The 20605-nt window shown below is 43.9% G+C and overlaps 1 protein-coding gene across 2 annotated transcripts; it reads left to right on the plus strand.

Annotated features, from left to right (window-relative positions):
• The first annotated feature begins 2224 nt into the window (after window positions 1-2224).
• galcb (galactosylceramidase b) lies at window positions 2225-19884 on the plus strand. Of its 2 annotated transcripts, none has more exons than XM_083632547.1 (17): window positions 2225-2393; window positions 2950-3018; window positions 3118-3181; window positions 4323-4436; window positions 5478-5617; window positions 8138-8176; window positions 8862-8989; window positions 11169-11324; window positions 11781-11905; window positions 14179-14306; window positions 15499-15588; window positions 15673-15762; window positions 15948-16092; window positions 17789-17969; window positions 18317-18480; window positions 18788-18864; window positions 19400-19884. In XM_083632547.1, exons 1-17 carry the CDS (start codon window positions 2253-2255, stop codon window positions 19541-19543), a joined length of 1995 nt encoding a protein of 664 aa, XP_083488673.1. In that variant the 5' UTR covers window positions 2225-2252; the 3' UTR covers window positions 19544-19884. The 2 variants fall into 2 exon arrangements, with proteins under 2 accessions (XP_083488673.1, XP_083488672.1); XM_083632546.1 differs by lacking the exon at window positions 8862-8989 and adding an exon at window positions 9992-10122.
• Window positions 19885-20605: the final 721 nt, after the last annotated feature.

A 20605-nucleotide genomic window follows, 5' to 3' on the forward strand; every position in this document is an offset into this window, starting at 1 on the left:
TCTGAAGTATGTATTTGTAACACGTCATTAATGGAAATCAGCTCTGTGTATGTGGTAGTATGATGGAAAATGTGTGATATTAGAGCACTTTTAACAACTCTGTCATGGTTGGGGCGTCCAACTAGATTCCCTGCCTACCAACACGAGCGTCACAGCTTTGTGCCCCCGTGTTACCTCCGGCTTGGTTGGGCGTCCATACAGGCACGATTGGCTTTGTCTGGTGTCCTGGTCGCTGCACTAGTGCCTCCTTTGGTCAGCTGGGGCACCTGTTCGGGGTGGAAGGGAACTGGTGGGAATATCGTGATCCCCCCATGTGCTACGTCCTGCCATTGAAGCTCCCTGCTGTCAGGTGAAAAGAAGCATGCATGGTTGGTGCTAGTCTACGGCTCTCCTCTCTGAACGCCTATGCTGCTACTGTAGTTTTACAGTAGCCTGGGCTAGTTTTGCAGGGCCTTTCTTCTTCATGGTATATTCTTCTTCTGTGGTAGGCTACCGTCACCGAAGCGGCTCACTGCTACTTTCTCTTATCAATGGCACTTTCATAAGGTATTTGGACCTTTTATCATCCACATTTTAATATGAAACTTTACACATAGACTGTCAGATATCTGCGAATAAAAGCGACTTGCGACAGCTGACAATTAACCTCTTGAATAGCCTGCAGAGAAGTAGGAAGTACGTCACTCGGTCCCCAAACTAAAACTGGTCAGGTTTGGGTAGGCCTAGCTATAGACCAAATCACCGTGACGTCACCATGTAAACAAATTTACTTCCGGGTACCACTTGGGGAAGGCGGCAGGTTTAAATGTGCGTGTTGTCAAATAAATGCTGTCAAACCCTCTCGTTGTTTTCGGCCGACTACTTTCAATTTAAATGGTTAAACGGTTGGTAAACATGCTTGTCCGACGTATCTAGCCTTTCTTCTGTGTTTGTTTTAGTGTTAGCTAGCTAATAACGTTTGCTTGTCTGTCAAACTCGCCGTTTTTTTACGTTACAGACAGAGTAACCTCGCGTCACCAGGCTCTTCTCGGCGAGAAAGAGCCTGGTACAGACAGAGCTACTGACGCCACGTCAATTTAATTTAGCTTCAAGTCTACTCTGGTCTGGTCCAACAGGTAAATTAGCTAGTCTGGTCTCCACTAACGTTAGTGAAAGTGTTGTTATGAATGATATTAAACAACAACACAACACGGACAAACCATTTTTGTCTTCTTTGTCTGTTTTTGTCTTCAACATGTCAGTTTGTGCCGTTCACCGCCATTATAATGTGTGGACCCAGGGGTACCCGGAAGTAAATGTAAACATCCCGCTGATTTGGTCTATATGTGGTCGGGTATCCCACATATCCAAATATAATCGTTTGTGAGCAGTGTTGGGGGTAACTCATTACAAAAGTAACATATTATATGTAATATTACTTTTAGCAGTAACTCAGTAATATAACTTATTACTTATAGGATTTCAGTAATATTATACCAGTTAGGCTACTTTCTCAAGTAACTCAAGTTACAAATTGATTTAGGCTACATTTTATTAAATCTAAGCACATATTTAAAAAAGATACAATCATTTCCTAATCCAACTTATTTGTTTTTATGCAAATAACCACTATAGATGACAATAACAAAGGAAAAGAATAACATTTAGAATTTTGGATTGTTTACACACTGACTTCAAGGCGGTTGAAATAATTTTTCTGGATGGTTCCGGGGCAGCAATGTCATTCTGCTGCTGCTGTTGTTTTGGTAAAAGTAATGCAAAAGTAGTGTAGGCTACTAAGTAATGAGTTACTCTACACAGAAAGTAATATTGTAAAGGAACTTATTACTTTCAAATGAAAGTAACTAGTAATATGTAGTATATTACATTTTGAAAGTAACTTGCCCAACACTGTTCGTGAGTGACCATAAACATTCGGTTTAAGCGAGAACAAACAATAACAACGGGGAATCCCTTAAACCGAATGTTTTATGGTCACTCACGATTCTCTGGAAGACTTTTTGGCTCGGTTCGAGCCTTAAAACTCGTTATATTTTGGATTTATCGAAATGTCTACGGAGAAAATGCATGCGGAACTTACTTCCGGGGCAAATTACGTCACGAAAAGTCACGTGCCGGTTGAGCGCTATTCATCATTTTGAGGCCACATGACTGGGCAGCTGTCACATGACATAAAGGAGCCAGCAGCGTCCTGTGCGCATGCGCCCCGGGCAGTCATCTGAGTAGTTGTAGCTGGTGGTTGTAGCGACAGGATGATCTCCAGACTGGCTGCAGTTGTCCCTTTATTGCTCTTGATATCTTCAGACTCCTGCTCGTGTCAGAGCTATGTCCTGGACGACAAAGTGGGATTAGGACGAGTTTTTGACGGGATTGGAGGTTTGAGCGGCGGAGGGGTGAGTTTAACGTTAGTCTAGTCCACTACTTCCTGGTTTGATACAAGGAAGTTACCTATAAAGAAAGAAGAGACATCTCGCACGTGACAACAGCGTTCGAATTGAGCATTGGTCGTGATTAACCATAACCATATTAACCAAAATGCTTCCACCATTACGTGATGTTGAGTGATTTTTTTATTTCATGAAAATGTGCCTAATAGTAGTTTTCCTGGTTTGGTCTCCAAACATGATGACACTGTCCATCAGCTTAAGCCCCTTCCTTTGGTCCAAGATACATGACCGAACAGGGCATCAGTCAACATCATGTCAAATGTGTTTTCTTTAATCTGGTGGAAGCGTTTTTCAATCAGAGGTGATTGATGGTTTGTAGTGGGACTTTCAATGCCCCAATGCTGGCCCCAATGCAAAATTCGAACCCTGTGACGTTAGTGATGTCTTATCCTTGTTTTTTTACGGTTCTTGGTTTGATAGTATAAACAGTTGGTTGAATTTCTCTATTTTAATATAATTATCATGTGTTATTGTTGTTATTGTTCTCCTGGTTCCCATTTAGGCAACATCTCGTTTACTGGTCAACTATGCTGAACCATATCGCAGCCAGATATTAGACTACCTCTTCAAGGTATGATGATGATAATAATAATAATAATATGATTTGACATGACCAGTGCAGTAGTATAATACTTGAAAACCCACTGTTCTGCCTTTTTTAAATCTACAGCCTAACTTTGGAGCCTCCTTGCATATACTAAAGGTGGAAATCGGAGGGGACGCTCAAACGACTGGTGAGATTTTGTGCAGTAGTCTAAGCAGAAATGAGTTACAGAGTCATGTGATACAGTCATGTAGTGATGAGGTCAGTCACTGCACTTGGGTACAGTGCAGGCAGTAATGCGTCTATGGTCAGAATGAATAAAATAGCATTGGTTGCCTTACAAAGCAGTAGTCTTACACTGTTGTGGAGTACAAGATAAGATGAAACTTTATTGAGGGCCAATGTAGCAGGATACAGCGAGGAAAGACTGGGAGCAAGTCAAGCAGTGTGCGGACTCTATTTCTTTTTATATGTTTCATTGCTTTTGTCCTGCACCTGCAATTTGAGTGGATGTGCGCGCTCTACTTTTTATATATACAGCGAGGAAAGAAACATAAAATATACGAATGCAAATATAATCTAAACCAAGCAGTAGAAACAGTCAATGTAAAATGAATGCAAAGCATACAGTGGCATTATGCCCATAATTTCATCTGTTTCCTCCTGGCAGGGGAAAGATTATGGAGAATAGGCTACATTAGAGTTGGGCATATTTAGAACTGGTTCCGATTCCAAAGGAATTTAAACTCCAAACGAATCTAAATGGAATAACATTTTTAATTTTGATTCTGCTTGATTCCTAAACAAATTTGGGTTGCAGAATAAATATGAATTCCGAGTTCCCTTCCGAACATATTAAGTGGTGGACACGGACCACTACATTAAGTGTTAATCTAAATCTATGACAAGCAATGTTATGATATGAATATGACTGAATATGACTTGTGAAATGTTTTTTTCCCCTTATATTTTCTTTTCTTTTCTGTGAAACGTGTCCTGTTTTGACCCCGCCCCCCAAAGATTCGGAATTGAGAATTGTTACGAACCGGAGTGGCAGAGTCCAGAATCGGAATCGAAATCGAAACAAATCCAAACGATACGCAACCCTAGCTACAGTACAGTAGTGCTGGACAGTATAATGTTTGACCAATATGGATTTTTGACGGCTGCAACTGATAATAATATTTATGGACTGAAGCTGCTAATAGCCATATTTTGTGACCCAGACTAATGAAATGATTTAATAATTAATAAAATGCCAGTATCTGCCAAATATACAGTGTGAACGTAAATGATGTTACTTTCATTTCATGTGATCATTGTTTTTCTAGATGGAACAGAGCCATCTCACATGCACTATGAGAATGATGAGAACTACTTCCGGGGCTATGAGTGGTGGCTTATGAGGGAAGCTAAGAAGAGGAACCCAAATATCACACTAATAGGTGAGAGAGCATATTGCTATTATTGCTAAATGCTGCACAGTGCACACTGTAGTGAAGTAGGACCAACACATTAAAGCTACAACAAAGATCCTGTTATCAGAAGAAACTAGAAGACCTAAGGCATCCATTGGTACCAAGCATGATATGCTAGCTTGTTGGGAAGGAGGCTAAGTAATGCTCCAAACGTAGGTTACATTTGTGTGAGGGAAAACTATATTTCAAAAGGGTCCCTTGACCTCTCAGCTCAATTTATCTGAATGAAAATTGGTTCAATAGGTTTCCCCTTTACAGATAAGGTAGGACTTTTCACAGCCTACCATTAATAGCTTGTGGATTGATTTCTTCTGTTGTTGCTCATCACATTTTGTCTCAACAAATGTGTTATGCATACTTCTGATGAGTAACAGGGGAGAGAATGTTGGCAATCTAACATTGCATAGGCATGTTAACTTGACCTGTAATGATACATCCAGATCCAGATCCAATTAAAAAAAGAATTGCATATTTCTACTACATAGGTGACCTAGGTTTAATAAATCATCATATTCACAGCAGTGCAATAGACCTTCTCAGGAATTTAACTTGTAATAAAGTAATAACAAAATTACTGTTACTGTTAGTTCCGCGGCTCGCTCTGTCCAAGCCTGAGCTTGAATGGACCAAGCAAGTTGCTGGTCCAAACTGCTCATCTCAAACAAGCCTTGGAGGGGAAGGAGGACAGGAAGGAACAGGGTTTATGGGAATTGTGTTCTCCATTTTGAGAAACAATAGTACTAACAATCCCACCGGTGCAAGATAGATGCTACCAATTGTCTCCAACCATCGTCTCATTTGTTTTTGGTAATTATACCAAGGTAGCAATATTAATTTGACAATGATATATTGCTTTTTAAAATACTACTCAAGGCTGTGTGTGTGTGTGTGTGTGTGTGTGTGTGTGTGTGTGTGTGTGTGTGTGTGTGTGTGTGTGTGTGTGTGTGTGTGTGTGTGTGTGTGTGTGTGTGTGTGTGTGTGTGTGTGTGACATGTCATGTCTCTGCAGGTTTGCCATGGGCCTTTCCTGGTTGGGTAGGCCGTGGGAAGAACTGGCCCTATGACTTCCCTGATATCACCGCATCCTATGTGGTGACGTGGATCCTTGGCGCGAAGCAGTACCACAATCTGGATATTGATTATGTCGGGGTGTGTACTTTGCTTCTCATCCCTGTTCAGGCACCTTGTTATGCCTAGTACGCCTATAGAAGGGCCCTTATTGACCTTATTCACACGGTGGCCATTTGACTAATTGTTGATTGATTGATTGATTGATTGACTTTATTCAATACTTTGAAAATAAACATTTAAGAGCCAGCTTCTCATACACATTGAATACTCGGGATGCGGAACTCTGCATGGAAGAGCAAGTCCATCCCATTCTGTCCTATAGAAGCATACAAGCAATTTCACAATCCACAGATTCTCTACTGACAAACATATTTGAAACAAATGGAGCTCAAGAATCCAGACAGATATATTTACATTGTAATATATTTAGTTCATTATCGCAAGCTACAAGATCCTAGTCTTGGTAGCAGCTTATTAGCTGGTAAGCTAATTCTGGGCCAAATTAAAAAAGTAATTGTGGTTGTTTTAGTCAAGAGTGTTAGCTAGTTTGGTAACACGTTTATGTGTATTTTGTCCTCACTTATGTTTTTAAAGTTATAATCTCAAAGATTTTCATGTAAATAAAATGTCTGTCAAGTCACTATCTATCATCAACTGAGTTAACACAATGGTTATTGAGCCCATGGCCCATTGATGGAAGCCTTTGCATTTTCAGTATTGCAGCGTTTATGAACTGGGTGTCTGTGGTGACACCCCAGAGAGGGTAGGCAGAGCTAACGCAATAGACTGGCTCTTCAACTAACTAACGTTATTATAGGTTCCCGACAACTCTTGTGTGAAGTAGTAGGGTAACAACATGGTAACAACCTACTTTTTTCCAGGTGGTTACTATGGCTGAGCAAACGGACTTACCTGCAGTTACCGCTCATCATCGCTATAGTCACATTTATGTCACTCAGTATCATATACAGTGGGGAGAACAAGTATTTGATAGACTGCCGATTTTGCAGGTTTTCCCACTTACAATTGCAATAATAATAATAATGCAAATTAATTACTTAAAAATCATACAATGTGATTTTCTGGATTTTTGTTTTAGATTCCGTCTCTCACAGTTGAAGTGTACCTATGATAAAAATTACAGACCTCTACATGCTTTGTAAGTGGGAAAACCTGCAAAATCGGCAGTCTATCAAATACTTGTTCTCCCCACTGTAATAAGGATATGAGCCGCTGTTTGTCATAAAATAAGCTTTTTACAGGACGTACACATACACACATTACGCTGTGTATTCCTCATTTGCAGGAAAAGAGGAGGGAACTGAAATCTTTGAGATTATCGCTTTAAAGGAGAATTCAGTTTTTTTTACAACCTTGACCTTATTTCCAGCTTTAATTATGATTCTTAACTCCCCCTGAAAAGTGATCAGCAATAACATTATGTGCCGAGCAGTGGCCTGGAAACGAGGAATACGGGGCACATGAAATGCTTGTATTTACGTCCTGTAAATAGCTTATTTTATATGACACACAACGGCTCATATCCTTATTATATCATAGAGACAATGAACGCTGTATTTTTTTACCTTGGTGTAGTGTGTTCACCCTGTCTGTCTGCTGTCCGTCACATTGGTAGATATAGTAGCCCCTGTTCCCCCCGCTCCCCAGTTTGGAATCCTAATGACGTTAGTCCGGACCGGCTCAAATAAATACGGGTGGCCATCAAATTCAAATTCGTCGATATTCTCGAAATCAGATAAATATCCAGCCATCCTCCCGGTGTTTACCATGCCATGGACTGCCGTGGCGGCTTGATCAACTGCTCTGAGCTCTCAACTTTCATTGATGCGAGTCCCCGGATCTCAGGTCCCTGGATGGAAAACGGAGCAATGGATGGCTGGCAGAGGTAAATGGAGCCGGTGTAGGTACAGCATCTACGATTCTGTTCGCCCTACTAGAAGTGCTCGGCTCCGGGTCCACAACAGGGTCTAACCCTAACCCTGATTCATACTTTTAATGTCTATCATGTCCGATAACATCAGTAGCTTAGCGTTAGCTTGTTAGCTAATCTAAAACTGTCGGCCATTTTGCCCACGTTAATCCCACCACGTGTCCGACATACAGTCAATCAAATGCCTGCCCGAGCTGAAATGGGAGCCGAACGATTTTTGCACCGACACTGGTCACATTTATGTCAATATCATATAATAAGGATATGAGCCGCTGTGTGTCATAAAATAAGCTTTTTACAGGACGTACATACACACATTACACATGCCCCGTATTCCTCATTTGCAGGCCGCTGCTCGGTGCATAATAACATTGTTGATGATCTAAAAAAAAAAAGATCAGGGTGAGTTAAAAATCCTAATTAAAGCTGGAAATAAGGTCCAGGTTGTTGAATTCACCTTTAACTAATGCTACTTTTATAATCTTCCGGGTTTCCTACCCCAAGTGTTCAAAATGTGAATAAGGTCAATTATATAAGAGCTGTCCAACGTCTCAACCGTGCACACTATTCATAGCATCAGCTAGCATCTAGCAAAGCTAGATAAAGGCATCTGCTATGTAACTGAAATGCAATTTCATCTGTTTCAGATTTGGAATGAGCGGAACTTTGACAGCAAGTACATCAAGGTAATCCTAACCTTTTTACCTTTCAATGTCCTTTTATTGAAGTCATTGAAATGTTTCACTACAGTATGAGTAAGCATGATCCTAATGGAAGAAACAAACAAAGAAAAACAGCCACCAGCATTTGGTTTTGCCCCATGTGAGGGTTATACAGTAGGTGTCACACACAGCCGTCAACATGTGAGGGTTATACAGTAGGTGTCACACACAGCCGTCAACATGTGAGGGTTATACAGTAGGTGTCACACACAGCCGTCAACATGTGAGGGTTATACAGTAGGTGTCACACACAGCCGTCAACATGTGAGGGTTATACAGTAGGTGTCACACACAGCCGTCAACATGTGAGGGTTATACAGTAGGTGTCACACACAGCCGTCAACATGTGAGGGTTATACAGTAGGTGTCACACACAGCCGTCAACATGTGAGGGTTATACAGTAGGTGTCACACACAGCGGTCAACATGTGAGGGTTATACAGTAGGTGTCACACACAGCCGTCAACATGTGAGGGTTATACAGTAGGTGTCACACACAGCCGTCAACATGTGAGGGTTATACAGTAGGTGTCACACACAGCCGTCAACATGTGAGGGTTATACAGTAGGTGTCACACACAGCGGTCAAGAACCTTTTGAATAAATAAATAGCGCTGTTCCTCTGAGAGCATATCGTTTTGTCGCCAAGGTGCTCCGGGACATGCTGGATAAAGTCGGCCTAACTGATCTGGGCATCATCGCGGCGGACGGCGATTGGAGTGTCGCCAATACTATGAACGTTGACCCCTACCTTAACGATGCTGTTGAGGTGGTTGGGTAAGTAGACCTGGTTCAAAGTCACATGACCCCTACCTTAACGATGCTGTTGAGGTGGTTGGGTAAGTAGACCTGGTTCAAAGTCACATGACCCCTACCTTAATGATGCTGTTGAGGTGGTTGGGTAAGTAGACCTGGTTCAAAGTCACATGACCCCTACCTTAACGATGCTGTTGAGGTGGTTGGGTAAGTAGACCTGGTTCAAAGTCACACCAGGTGGCACACACAAACTCTTGAAACTTGCAATGCATAATCACTCCCTTGCCCCAATGGCAATCACAACGTCGCTGTAACTTTCTCTTTGAGTTCACTGGATGGGATTTTGGTGCCTGATAACTGATTTACAAAACATGTGATTTACATTTCTTTATTGCCCAGTTGGGCTCACTGGTTTGGTCTTTTTTTATTTTCATACGCTCTCATGAGGTAGGCCTGTGTTCAAGCCTCAACTGGGCAGTAAAGAAATTGTCGCTTCTTCTTATGAGACATACAGTATTTGGTGTGCTGGGTCAAGTAGACCTCAATGTTTGTGGCTGTTTTTCTCTTGTGCGTGGAGAGTCAACGTTAATAGTTCAGTGATGAAGTCACATGATATGCTACAATTGTGCATGCTGCTGTGTTTTATGCCCATGTGCATGCCACAGTATTTTCCACTCAAGCATGACATCATCACTAATAAGCATAGGTCACTGACTTTGATGTGTGAAGTTGATGGACATATACAGTATATTGCTGTGGTCATAAAACATATTTGTAATTGATATTGATGTTTCTTGATCCTTAGATCAAGAAAAGTTGAAGCCCTTGGAAAAAAAAAGCAAAAATCCCAATCAATTTGAAAATTAGTATTGTCCCCCCCCCCCCCCCCCCCCCATTCCTGAAGAACATTATTTTTGCATATACCAATTTCTTACCCGATCGTAGCAAATACTGTATAGCCTAGCCTAGCTGCCAATCACCTTCTTCCTCTCCTCTCCGTCTCCTTGTGCCTGGGTTCCCCAGCTCCTGCGCTACACTCTGGACAAGAGTGGCTTGGAGAGGGTCAGGATCATAGCCAGTGATAACCTGTGGGAGCCCATTACCCTGTTTATGCTGCTAGACCAAGAGCTCAGCAAAGCTGTAGACGTGATAGGGTAGGATCCTTTTCTGTGCCCGTGAAATGAAGCTTGTATGCATGGCCTCTTGCCTCCGTTTCGGAGACCTAACATCTCTCAGCCTTGAGAATCCTAACCTGATGCGATTGCATGTGATGTCATTGTATGGAAATGCTAAACCTGGAGTCATCTGTAAAAGATTTGAGCACACAATCTATTCATAGCTTTCAAGGGGCGTTACGTGCTGCCGGGAACGCCCACCTGACGGTCAAAAAAAAAACTTGTTCATTCCGTTGCCCGCCGAGTCGACTAGTTTCTCACGCTGTGTTTGTTCAGCCAAAGTGCCGGATAGCCTACCTGTTGTGCTATCGGTTGCACTAAACCGACGAGGAGACACGCCTGGCTTGTGCTTTTACAGAATCCCGTCGGAGAAAGAAAGGAGGAGGTTGTGGATTTGTGCGATTAGACGTGGTTCAGTCGCTGGGGAGGGCAAATGCAAATGGCTTTTTTTTCTACCATCAAAGTACACACGTCTTTGCTCTTTGCGGCCAACATTTCATCAAAGGTAAGCTCAAGTAACGTTAACGGGGTATTAATCATTATTGTAACGTTACTTGAGCTTACCTTTGATGAAATGTTGGCCGCAAAGAGCAAAGACGTGTGTACTTTGATGGTAGAAAAAAAAGCCATTTGCATTTGCCCTCCCCAGCGGCTGAACCACGTCTAATCGCACAAATCCACAACCTCCTCCTTTCTTTCTCCGACGGGATTCTGTAAAAGCACAAGCCAGGCGTGTCTCCTCGTCGGTTTAGTGCAACCGATAGCACAACAGGTAGGCTATCCTGCACAAGACAAATGTGACACCCCCTCTAACAAATGATTTCAGGGGTCCATTTTTTTTAGACTTGCAGTAGGAAGTTACCCAATTCTCAGCTATCTTAAAATTAACTTTTGTTTATATATATACATATATATATATATATATGTATATATATATATATATATACAGTATATATATATATAATCTTAAATGCGTGTATACAGTATATATATATATAATCTTAAATGCGTGTATGCCCTGGCAGGGCCCACTACCCAGGCACCACCACTGTGATGGAGGCCCTGAAGTGCCAGAAGAAGCTGTGGTCGTCGGAGGACTACAGCACCTTCAATGATGAGGAGGGAGCGGGCTGCTGGGCTCGGATCCTCAACCAGAACTACGTCAATGGACGCATGACTTCGTGAGTAGACTATATCACAGATTATTGCTTTAACTGAAATGTAGGAGATTGTATTGTAAGAATAGATGAGGACTACAATTTTGAATAATCCCTCCATGATCACACACTTGTGTATTTTAATCCTTGGTTCATGGAAGAGATTGTCCTCCTCCAGGGCCTTTTCTGGTGTTTCCTCGGGTATTGAAAACATGTAGACACTAGACAGTAAAGTCTATAGTCAGGTGTGTATTCACAAGGGAATGGGTGTCTGAACACTCCAGGATTCACATAGCAGTCTTTTTAAGATGGAAAAAGACTTGTATTACTGTTCTGAAGTCCAAAATAAGGAGAATACACCTTGGGTATTCATTCATCATTCAGCATATTTACGTCATCAGAAACAAATAGGCGGTCTTTAATATGCAGAGGAAAGTTTGTGTGCAGCTGTGTGGCTGAGGCTTGTGATTCTTCTTCCAGCACCATATCCTGGAACCTGGTTGCCAGCTACTATGAGCAACTGCCGTTTGGACGAGACGGGCTGATGACAGCCGAGGAGCCCTGGAGTGGCAACTATGTAGTGGAGTCTCCCATCTGGATCACAGGTCTGGATAGCCTCCTGCATTTTAAGAGGAATATTTTACAATTATGACATTTGGTATCCCTGTGCATCTATAGTACAGGAATACCTAAAGGGGAGAGTAGACAATGCAACCCAGAGATGTCGGAAAGTTTCAAATTCCGACTTCCAACTAGGAAAAATGTATAATGTCAAGTTCCTCAAGCTGGAAACTTGGGAAAGATTTCTCAACCCTCAAGGTTTGTCAAAATGGCAGCATACATTGTAAAGATATTTTTAATAGTTTTTAATCCTCATAGTACACTTTTTATTTCATGACCCTAAATCTAACAAAAATACGAATGTGGTAAATGGTTAAAGCAACTACGAGCAACATTTTCACTTGTTATGAAACAGTCTAAATGTAATGGTGATTCCTCACATCTGACCTCTAACAACAGATGAGACCAAAGCCGAGTGAATCGGCGAGTGCTCTCTTGTTGTTTATAGTCTCTCTCCGGGACGGAAAGACGTGGAAGTGAAACGAAACGGTTTATGGCAGCTGCCGTAAACCGTTTCGCTCTAACTACAAAATTACTTCCAAACAAACTGCTAGAATATAATGAGAGATGTTCGCGAGAGTAGAAAGCCCCTGGAAGTAGCGAGGAAAGCCGTTCTTCTTGTTTAGGGTCTGTTGCTAGGCAGAGCGAAACCATTTTGTTTTACTTCCGCGTTTTTGTGCTTTTGTCCCATGCGTGATTATTGACACTGAACATTTGTTTCACAAGTGAAAATAATTTTGTTCAGGGCCGTTAATGAAATCTCTGGGCTGGGCAGCAGTGTTTGTGATGTGGGAGATTCGAGGTGTCAAGAGGCAAGAGCTGTCAAAAGGTAACAAAAGACTCGCTCCTGGCCAAGCCTGGCGCTTGACTGCTGCGTAGGCGGTAGTGATGCACGGGTCAGGGTTTTTTAAGGCCCGCCCCAACCCAACCCGTCATTGGAGCCAGCCCGCCCCGCCCAGCCCGTTAAAATATCTGAAAATTCCGAACCCAGCCCAACCCAGGAGCCCGCAACGGCCAATTTAATGTAATATGTCTCTGGACTCAGGAGGAGCACAGCACAGCTTCCAAGGTGTGCAAAGTAGCTAATAACTCTGTCTCTCTCCCCTCTCTCTCACACACACACACACACACACACAGACACTCACATGCTGCCTGCGCGACAACAGTTGTAGCCTACTGCTCTGGATGAGTTGTGCGGCTGCTTTCATGTCGGTCTTTCTTCAATTAATCCATGGTCTTCAGATAGCGCGACTACGCTTCCCCAAAGTGCGGATGGCGTGACCACAGTGTTTCAAATGGAGGTAGCAGGTATAGAGGTAGGCACTAGGCAGGCTACAGAAACAGTTCTTATTCTTCCCCATTTCTTTTAATGACCTCATGCGCTCTCAATTGGCCATGTTACAGTAGTAGGCTACTAAACGTAGTAGTGCAGCAGGTGCGCAGACGGCTTGCAGATACGGCTAGACTAGCTGTCTGATTTCTTTTAATTACTTCATGCGCTCTCAATTCTTCACAGCCTACTCACGTTGCAGTAAATTTGACAAATAGATCACAGTCGAGTCCACAACAGAAAATCTGCGGTGGCATTAGTTTTATGGACACTTCAAATAATAATTACAGCGAATAATCCTTCCAAAATGTTTGTTTTGAGAGCACATAGGCTACCTCATTGAAGCGTTTCTTTACTCCATGTAGGCTATAGAGAGTGCAGCAGGAGTCTGTCTGATTGTGTGTACCTGAGAGAGAGTTCACGTCTTTAAGGTTAATTACTCTGCGTGTTTCACTGCTCTAAATTATTTAATAATGTTGCTTTGTCATGTTCTGAGTCTGCCCCGCCCGCACCCGCGATATTTTCATAATTTGCCAACCCAGCCCGCCGGTGGGGCGGCCCAGCCCGCGGGACCCGGCGGGTTCTGGGTGACCCGCACATCACTAGTAGGCGGGCACAGGGCATGGTTTTACCGCGGTGGGTTCCATAATAACGCATCCGCCACTCCCACGCCTTCTCGCTAGTGCGACTTTGACCTACTTAAACCTCGACTGTCGTTACGTTCAAGACCGTAATGACGACCTCTAGCGGTCAGCTCGCCCGCTACATCGATATCTGATGGGACAAGGTCATGTGACTAGCGGTCATGTGCACCTCACCCGCCCTCACCATTGAGTCTATGCAGCAACTGATGTTAATGAACAAGTGAGTTCATGTATTTTGGAGGAAGTATTCGTGCTAAAATGTATTACATTGTCTTCTTCCCAGCCCACACCACTCAGTTCACCCAGCCAGGATGGACCTACCTACAGACTGTAGGACATCTAGCACAAGGTGGAAGTTACGTTGCCCTGACAGACGGCAAAGGAAACCTCACTGTTGTTATAGAATCCATGGCAAGTTTTTTCCCCTTTTCTTATAAGTTGTGACACAATAATACGACACATCTTCTTTGTAGCATCCATGTTGTTTCCACATTACGACTTAAAAGCTCATGAACACACTGAAGTCACAAGAACGACTTCCCAACTCGTGCCCCAGCACGTGAATGCAGCATTTGTCATAGCCTAGCCGTAGCCTACAGTGTTTCCCCTAGTGTGTGTGTGTGTGTGTGTGTGTGTGTGTGTGTGTGTGTGTGTGTGTGTGTGTGTGTGTGTGTGTGTGTGTGTGTGTGTGTGTGTGTGTGTGTGTGTGTGTGTGTGTGTGTGTGTGTGTGTGATGACCGGCTCCTAGGCCACAACAAAAGAGGGAGATGTACTCAGACAACTTTAAACAATAATCTGAATTTATTACAAAAAGTAAAGAATATGCTACATAGAATACAATGGAGTGTGGTAGTCCGTATCAGTGGTGTCTGGAAGTGTATGGGTGCAGTGGGACATGTGTGCTGTGTGTTGTCAGTGTAAAACAAAAGACAACAGTGAGAGCAGCGTGGTCTCATGAGGTAAGAGTGGCTCTGCTGACTGGCAGGGCAGGTAGCCCTAAGTAGAAGGCCTGGCAGCAGTGATCAGGTGCTGCCCCATCTCCAATCAGGCTAATCAGCCCAGCTCAACAGCCAGCAACCTGCAATGCAAAACTAGAAACTGTATGCAGGCCAAAGTCATCGGGCAATAGGCCCTAGGGGTGTGTGTGTGTGTGTGTGTGTGTGTGTGTGTGGGGGGGGGGGGGGGGGGGTTGTTTTGAACATCACACAACCCGCGCAAAATGACTCGTATCACTACCAGAATTTGATCCATTCGGTCCGATGAGATTTGGAAAGTCTAGAAGAGCCGCATAACTGAATTATTTATCCCCATTCAAATGAGCAGAAACCGGACATTAGCCAGCTAGGCCCAAGGCCAGGTGGAAGTCTCTGGTGCACATGCTCCAGGCCAGCGTGGGAATGTCGCCGGGCGATATGAGGTTTAAAAACTCTGGTACTGTGTATATTCAGAGAGAGTTATCTGGTGACGATAGGCACAGCTATGTTACAGCTATATATATATAGCTATATCTAGCCATTTATTAACCTAAGAGACCAATGTTGCATTAAAAAACTAAAATGCACGTGAGATACATGAGCTTTTTTCTTTCCCATCTCCTTTGCAGACTCACGGTCATTCAGTTTGCATTAGGCCTCCACTCCCAGCCTACAATCTCACCTCCCAGAATGCAACCTTCCAGCTGAAGGGATCCTTTGTAAGTTCCTCTGTGATCTTCCATCAAACTGGAAAGCTAACGACTGATACTTTGGTCTGATTCAAGGGTATTTGTTGCTCCTAGGCCTCCATCAAGGCACTCCAAGTATGGCGCTCGAAGTTTGACTTCAAGACAAAAAAGCCTTCCTTCTTCGAGAAACTCGCTCCGCTGAAGGTGAGAGACGAGATGTGACAGCTTGACACAGCACTCAGATTTGGAAGTTGTTTGAGTGCGAGATTCAAGCTTTGAGCATGTTCTTTCCTCCATGGAAATTTCACATTGAGCCACAAAACAAATTCAGTAACTAAACTATACACGTTACGTTGTTATGTCTTTACACATGTTTATGACGGTTACAGCTTCTGGATGGCTCATTCACCTTGTCTGTGGCTGAAGATGAGGTTTATACATTAACCACCATTGCAACAGGCCAGAAAGGGAGATACCCAGACCCACCTCCCTCTGCTCGCTTCCCCCGCATCTACAAGGATGACTTTAATGTTGGTAAGTAACAGCACAGACAAGACAGAACTTCACCTGTTCACAGGGTTTCTGTTGCTCATAGAATTAGGCAAGAAGCCCCAAGAGGCCATGATTTACAGTGATTTTACAATGGCTGAGAGGTGTTGTGTGCCTTAAACAGCCCTTAGCTGTTGAGAGGTGTTGTGTGCCTTAAACAGCCCTTAGCTGTTGAGAGGTGTTGTGTGCCTTAAACAGCCCTTAGCTGTTGAGAGGTGTTGTGTGCCTTAAACAGCCCTTAGCTGTTGAGAGGTGTTGTGTGCCTTAAACAGCCCTTAGCTGTTGAGAGGTGTTGTGTGCCTTAAACAGCCCTTAGCTGTTGAGAGGTGTTGTGTGCTTTAAACAGCCCTTAGCGGTTGTCAAATCAGGGCCACAGTGTTGAAAAAGCATTTAGATGTGTTGCCTCCTGAAGAATGATGTTGCAGAATCAACTATGAACCTTTGCAAATCTCCAAGCAGTTTTTGTAGTGTATCTATATTTCTACACTCGCCTTTGCCTTACCATTGGCTGTAGATTTCTTATTTTTTATGTATTTTATTTTTATTATGCTATTACAGATACAGGCTTCATGAACTACATTCAGAGAGCCTAGCATTGATCTGCAGCTACTCATAAATATATGTGAGACTGATTAAGTATGATAAATAGAAGTCCTTGAGTTGTAGGGTCTGGTGCTGAGGAGGTGTTTGTTCAGTCTCTTCTTGAAGGCATCAACACTGCTTGATATAATGTCTCCAACAACCACGGGGGGAAGGCTGCTCCATGTTGCTATGGCAGAGTGGAGAAAGCTCCTGTCCAGGCATTTGGTGTTTGTCCTGGGCAGTGACAGGGCATGGTTGGGTGTTTGCCCTGGGCAGTGACAGGGCATGGTTGGGTGTGTTTGTCCTGGGCAGTGACAGGGCATGGTTGGGTGTTTGCCCTGGGCAGTGACAGGGCATGGTTGGGTGTTTGCCCTGGGCAGTGACAGGGCATGGTTGGGTGTTTGCCCTGGGCAGTGACAGGGCATGGTTGGGTGTGTTTGTCCTGGGCAGTGACAGGGCATGGTTGGGTGTGTTTGTCCTGGGCAGTGACAGGGCATGGTTGGGTGTGTTTGTCCTGGGCAGTGACAGGGCATGGTTGGGTGTTTGCCCTGGGCAGTGACAGGGCATGGTTGGGTGTTTGCCCTGGGCAGTGACAGGGCATGGTTGGGTGTTTGCCCTGGGCAGTGACAGGGCATGGTTGGGTGTTTGCCCTGGGCAGTGACAGGGCATGGTTGGGTGGGAGCCTCCGGGTGGTTCGACCTGGGACATGAGCGGGGGGTAGCAGCGCTTTCAGGTCTGCCGTAGTGTGCATTTTGAAAAGAACAGTTGTTGCAGCAACTGTTATGCGATGGCTGCCTGAGAGTTGTTTGTGAGGCATTCATCCAGGCAAGGCAGGAGTACTCCATGATGCTCCTGACCAGATGTTAGCTCGGCCTCTAGGATCAAGCTTGTTGGCCAACCTCCACATTGCTCCGAGAAGTTGTCCAGCATGTTTACAGATGTTAGAAAGATGGCTGGTCCATTGGAGTTTTCTGTCAAAGCGGAGTCCTAGAACGTGCATCTGCTCACTGATACAAAAAGATTTAGAAAACAGGCCTTTCATCGTCCCTTTCCGTCCCTTTCCTCTTTCTCCCACCCTCTGTATCCAAACCTCCATTAGCCAACCCTCCCTTCACTGAGGCTCCAGACTTTGCCGACCAGACGGGGGTGTTTGAGTACTACATCAACCTGACCGACGCTGGACCGCACGTCTTCACCTTACGCCAGGTTCTCACCCAGAGGCCCATCACATGGGCGACGGACGCCGACCAGACCATCAGTGTCATAGGCGACTACCAATGGTGAGACGAGGGCAGTTGCACAAGTCCAACACCTTAATGTAATCAATCATCTTCAAACCAACCAAGATATTTTGGGATAGATGTGGTATTATGTGCTTGCAAAATCAGTAAGTCCTCGGCCTAACAGGAGCAGAATCTCATCAAATTGTACAATTTGCTGTGATCATTTTGGTCTGTAATGACTGATATTCTTCACAAGTTGTGGAGACGCACACAACCAAGCCAATTAACAAACAATTTGTTGACAAAATAAATACGTTTCTCCTCATGTCACAGTGTACCCACTGAGTTAGACACCAGCCTGTGTGATTTCTCATGTGTGGCTTCTTTACGTGGCCGTGTTTCAGGGAGAACCTGACCGTCTCGTGTGACGTCTTCATGGAGAGCGTGAAGACCGGCGGTGTTTTCGTGGCGGCCAGAGTGGATAAAGGAGGCCAGTCGGTCCGCAACGCCATGGGAGTCTTCTTCTGGGTGTTCGCCGACGGCACCTACAAAGTGACCAACGACCTTGGTCAGTAGCCCTCTAATCGCCCTCTGCTTCATTAAGCTTTGTACCGTTTTGCATAGTACACAATACATACCATTCAACTTCAATTAACAGCCCGGGCTTTTATTTGCTTCAATCACTGAGTTCAAACCCGCCTATATTTGGGACAGGCTTCTATATGGGACCTTTATTTCCTTTAGCACAAAACTCTTGCTCAGCAAAGATGGGAATACTAACAAATTGTTTATAGTGGTCATCTCTCAATGTCATTGTCTCATTATCAGCAATTGGTGTATTGTTGAGTTATTTTGTGCTCTTCTTTCCTCAATAGCTGGTAAGACTGTGCTTGCAGAGGGGCAGTCTGGCACCCGGGCGTACGGTTGGCACACCTTAGCACTCACAGTCAAAGTAAGTACAGACTTCCTCTTTTGATCTTTATTTTATTTTTATTTTTTTACAGAGCTAGATATAGTCCATTGCCGACATAAAGTCCAGCACGATTCAGCCAAGTTTGGAATAAAAGGGTCCTGGTGCTCAACAGTGAGGGACAGTGTACATAGAAAAAAGTTCTACCTGGGCACTTCACACAGACAGGTATGTCCGTCTTCTTCAGAGTTGACTCTGAAGAAGACGGACATACCTGTCGAAACGCCAGTCAGCCCCTAAATAAACGTGCAGATGCCCCCCCCCCCCCTTCCCCCCCCCCACACACACACACACACACTCTCACAAGGTGGAAACAATACCAGCTCCACTGTCGCGCCTGGTAAAAAGCTGAGAGTCAGATGAGGCCACCTCTGCCGATGATGTGGTGTCTGGGCTGGGCCTTTCAGGACCCGGGGACCGGTCTAACAAGCACCGCAACATTTTTCTTGAGGAAAAAACAACAGGGTACAAGGTGTGGTTTCACACATACAATCATGTGTCTTTGTCTTTCCTCCAGGGCCAGTACGCCTCAGGATCTCTGAATGGATATCCACTATGGAAGAATGCTGTGGTGCTAAAGCCAAAGAATGGCTGGGCAGCCATAGGAACACACACATTCGAACTGGCTCAGTTCGATAACTTTGCTGTGGAGGCAGAATGATTGACTTGACACTGTGATCATGTTGTTGAAGCCATGCTGCCTTGATTAATTTATTGACCTGACTAATGCATTGTTTAACTCTTTAATGTGATATCTTGTTTACATTTTTTGGTCCAAAAGAGATGATCTGGGTTTTAGAATTGGTTTGTGGGAAGATGGATAGTTTGTAAAGTTTTATAAAAGCATCTATGACACATTTTATTATTTCTTTGAGTCAGTAAAATATTTTGCCTTGATAAATGAACACTGAAATTTAGAGTCTGAGATGATGAAGTCTTTTAGGTTTGTGTTTTATTGTTGATTAAAAAAAAGATGTAAAATTATTTTGCAATAAAGTATTTTCAAAATCAAGTGTTTTGTTATCGTTCACATCATGGTTGTACTACAGACAAAGGTATGTATACCTAACTCAGTGGAATGAAAGACTGCCATGTCTGCTCTGCCTATAGCTAAATAGTCTTGCTGGCCAGCCTCCCCTCCCTACCGGGGAGTCTGGCGGCGCATAGTTTTTTTTTTTTTTTCTGGCAGCGCATAGTCTGGGCACCTTTCACCCCGCTTTTTGTCATGGGGGCGTAAACCAAGGAATCGGAAATAAGTGCGCCAAAAAAACGTCTTTGTTGCCGTTAGCTTGACGCGGCGAGGTTACGTTATAGTAGAGCCTGAAAAGAACAACACAAGTTATATAGGCCTATGGCTTAAAATATGTGAGATTGTGAATCTGCAATGTTTCTACAAGAACTTCTTCAAAAACTTTGTTCGGTACGCCCATCTTTTGTTTTGTTGTTTGCCGTTTTATTTTCTGATTCGTTGTGTCTAATTGTCAAGTTAACCTAGTCTAGGGCGGAACCAGGCAGGGTGGGCGGCGCTTGGCGGCAGTGCCCTTGGAAAATAGTTTCCAGCAATCCAACTTGCCATTTTCAGCATGTAGCAACAAGCTAGCATGTAGGTTTCTGCCGTTAGCTTGCTAGCTGTTAGCATAGTTGTTTTCACTGAGGCGGCAGGACACTTTACAGCGACACACAGGGAGGAGGGAGCGGAATTCGCTCTGATTGACATGGTTGG

Source organism: Poromitra crassiceps, assembly GCF_964638095.1.
Source record: "Poromitra crassiceps genome assembly, chromosome: 3".
Classification (NCBI taxonomy): Eukaryota; Metazoa; Chordata; class Actinopteri; order Beryciformes; family Melamphaidae; genus Poromitra; species Poromitra crassiceps.